General features: G+C 39.8%; 1 protein-coding gene across 1 annotated transcript in view; it reads right to left on the bottom strand.

Moving 5' to 3' along the window:
• LOC107663791 (doublecortin domain-containing protein 2-like) overlaps positions 1–2,652 on the bottom strand; it is a 21,933-nt gene that overhangs the window by 13,202 nt on the left and 6,079 nt on the right. Inside the window, exons 4-7 of the mRNA XM_016454120.1 lie at positions 2,502–2,636; positions 1,953–2,102; positions 1,823–1,877; positions 1,574–1,748 (exon numbers count right to left, since the gene is read on the bottom strand). Of these exons, the coding sequence (XP_016309606.1) occupies positions 1,574–1,748; positions 1,823–1,877; positions 1,953–2,102; positions 2,502–2,636 (515 nt within the window). The remainder of the gene's footprint in view (positions 1–1,573; positions 1,749–1,822; positions 1,878–1,952; positions 2,103–2,501; positions 2,637–2,652) is intronic.

Here is a 2,652-nt window from a genome sequence, read left to right as displayed (position 1 = left end):
CACAGAGACACACACACGCACGGCTCTTATGGACACTCCTGCTCCAGATCAAACGCTGCTCATTACATCACACCCCCTCACTGCCAAACCTCTTATTCCTGATCTTTACTTTCACCACATCAATTTAAGTATGAATCAAATTTCTTTCAGAATCTGGAGCGTGACTAATAGCGTTTGTGGGTGATCTCTTCTAGGCTCTCTTTGCACTGAAATGTCATCACTTGGTGAGATGTTGTGGAAAGAGACACGTGCAGTGGAGCGTGGCGCTGATTGCACACCTCCGGCTGCAATCTGAGGAAACATGATGATGATGATGATGGTGGTGAGGAGCATGATGTAATCCCTCTCATGCCACAGCAAGCGTGAGCAGCACACGCACAGAGCGGCAGTGCCATCTCATGGTCACTCAGGGAAGCGCGATACATGAGGATCAGAGAATTACATCACCGTTATCAGACAATAGTGCTGCTGAGATTCTGACTCTCGGATACAGACACACACTCATCACCAGAGTTGCCAAAGACAGCAAAAACGCTCACAGATGATGCAGCTTTATGATCTTTTACAGCAGTGTTGAACCTTTTCTGATTCAGTTCATCACTCTGTTTCATGAGACGGCGACGAGCTAAAGGTACAGTTTCTGCACAGTTACACACGTTACATGTACTTACTATTATAATAACAATTAATTACGCATAATTACATGCATGTAACCCTAAGCCAAACCCTAACCATATAGTAAGTACATGTAGTTAATTAATATTACTCAGTTCTTATATGTATAATTACAGTGTAACAAGGACACCTTAAAATAAAGAGTAACCAAAAACACTTCTATAGCATTAATTAATCTTAGTTATTGTCAATTTACTAATAGATTTTTTTAATCAAAAGTTATATCTGTAATAATTAATGCACTGTCAAGTGACAAACTTTGTTAACTAACGTTAACAAAGGTTAAAAAATAAATGCTGTAAAATATATATTGCTCAAGTTTATTTAATGTTAGTTATCAAATTAAGCTTTATTGTAAAGTGTTACCATTAAAAAAAAAAAAAATTATAATACTTCAGCAGGGACACAGTAAATTGATCGAAAGAGCCACATTTTTAAATGTTAGAAAAGATTGCTACTTCAAATAAACTCTGTTCTTTTGAACTTTCTGTTCATCTGTGAATCCTGAAAAATAAAATGCATCACAGTTTTCACAGAAATTGTTTCACTGTGTTCAACATTGATAATAATCAGAAATGTTTCTTGAGCAGCAAATCAGCATATTAGAATGATTTCTGAAGATCATGTGACACTGAAGACTGGAGTAATGATGCTGGAAATACAGCTGCGCATCACAGAAATACATTACAGTTTAACAGAGATTTACACAGAAAACAGCTGTTTTAAATTCTAATAATATTTCACTGTTTTTACTGTATCTTTGATCAAATAAATGCAGCCGTGGTGAGCAGAAGAGACTTCTTTCCCAAACATTAAAAAAATCAGATTGGCCTCAAACTTCTGAACAGTACATACTCTAGTTTTCTACATGGTTTCAGATGATGTGCTGATGTCGTACCGTTGTCCTGAGTCTCCCGTGACGCCGTGAGTCCGCTCCTCTTCTTGCGTATGTTCATGAGCTTGGCCTGTGAGATCTCTCGGACTACAGAGGACAGCTGCTCTTTCGAGCTCTGCGCCGGAGGACTGCTCTTCTCCGGTCCACACTCACACTTACTCAGATGATGGGTCCCCACCTCACAACACAAACATTCAATGGTTAAACACTTGAGAACGCTAACGTCTGTTATTATGATGTGTTTGTACTCACATCTCCATTCTGCCGTCTGTATTGGTTTATCGGTGGTAGCGATGCTGCTTTAGACCTGAAATCACATTCAGTCACATTCTGCTTGAAAACGTCCTTCATCTCTAGTGAAAATGCTGTGTCTTTCTCTTACCCGTTCACTCTCTTCATGCCGATGGGTTTACTGAAGAGCAGGTCGCTGTATGGAAGCTTTCTGAATTTGTCTCTGCCAACAGCGACGTAAAACTGTCCGTTTTCTAACTCCTTTCCGTCCATAACGAGAGTCCCTTCAAAGGTGTACAGGCTAAACGAGAAGGTGTTAAAGGCTTAATAGGTAAATACTGCTCAGGTAATATAGAAATGCTTATCATCTGAATGACTTTTCATGAGCCTCTCAGACTTTTACAGTGTGTCCTGGAGAACCACAGGAATGAAAGTAAATCAAAATGATGTCATTTGTAAAATGGTTGTAGCCTGTCTAAAAACATTGTTACAGGTGCACAAATTGCATGCAAACGTTAAGCCTGAAAGAGTTATGCTCTGATTTTAATAAGCGGCTGCCAGAAGCATTACATAAAACCGCATAAAAAGACAAAAGACTTGTTTTTCTGAATGTAAAAAAATCCTTTGAGCACTATGAATTAATTTCTCTTCAGTGTTATTGCCATGGAGCAAATTTCATCCATTTCTTGTGCTTGCGTACCTCCGGACACCCCCAACGATTCGCAGGCCCATTCTTTCAGTGATCATCTCCAGAATCTGCTCAAACTGGCCAATCACGCGGCTGGGAATCAGCAACCTCACCGCTGGATTCAGGACGTCTCCATTTGCCACAACACTGACACACACACACA

Source organism: Sinocyclocheilus anshuiensis, unplaced genomic scaffold (assembly GCF_001515605.1).
Source record: "Sinocyclocheilus anshuiensis isolate Anshui unplaced genomic scaffold, SAMN03320099.WGS_v1.1 scaffold187, whole genome shotgun sequence".
NCBI classification, from domain to species: Eukaryota; Metazoa; Chordata; class Actinopteri; order Cypriniformes; family Cyprinidae; genus Sinocyclocheilus; species Sinocyclocheilus anshuiensis.
This window is presented reverse-complemented; position numbering and strand designations above follow the sequence as displayed.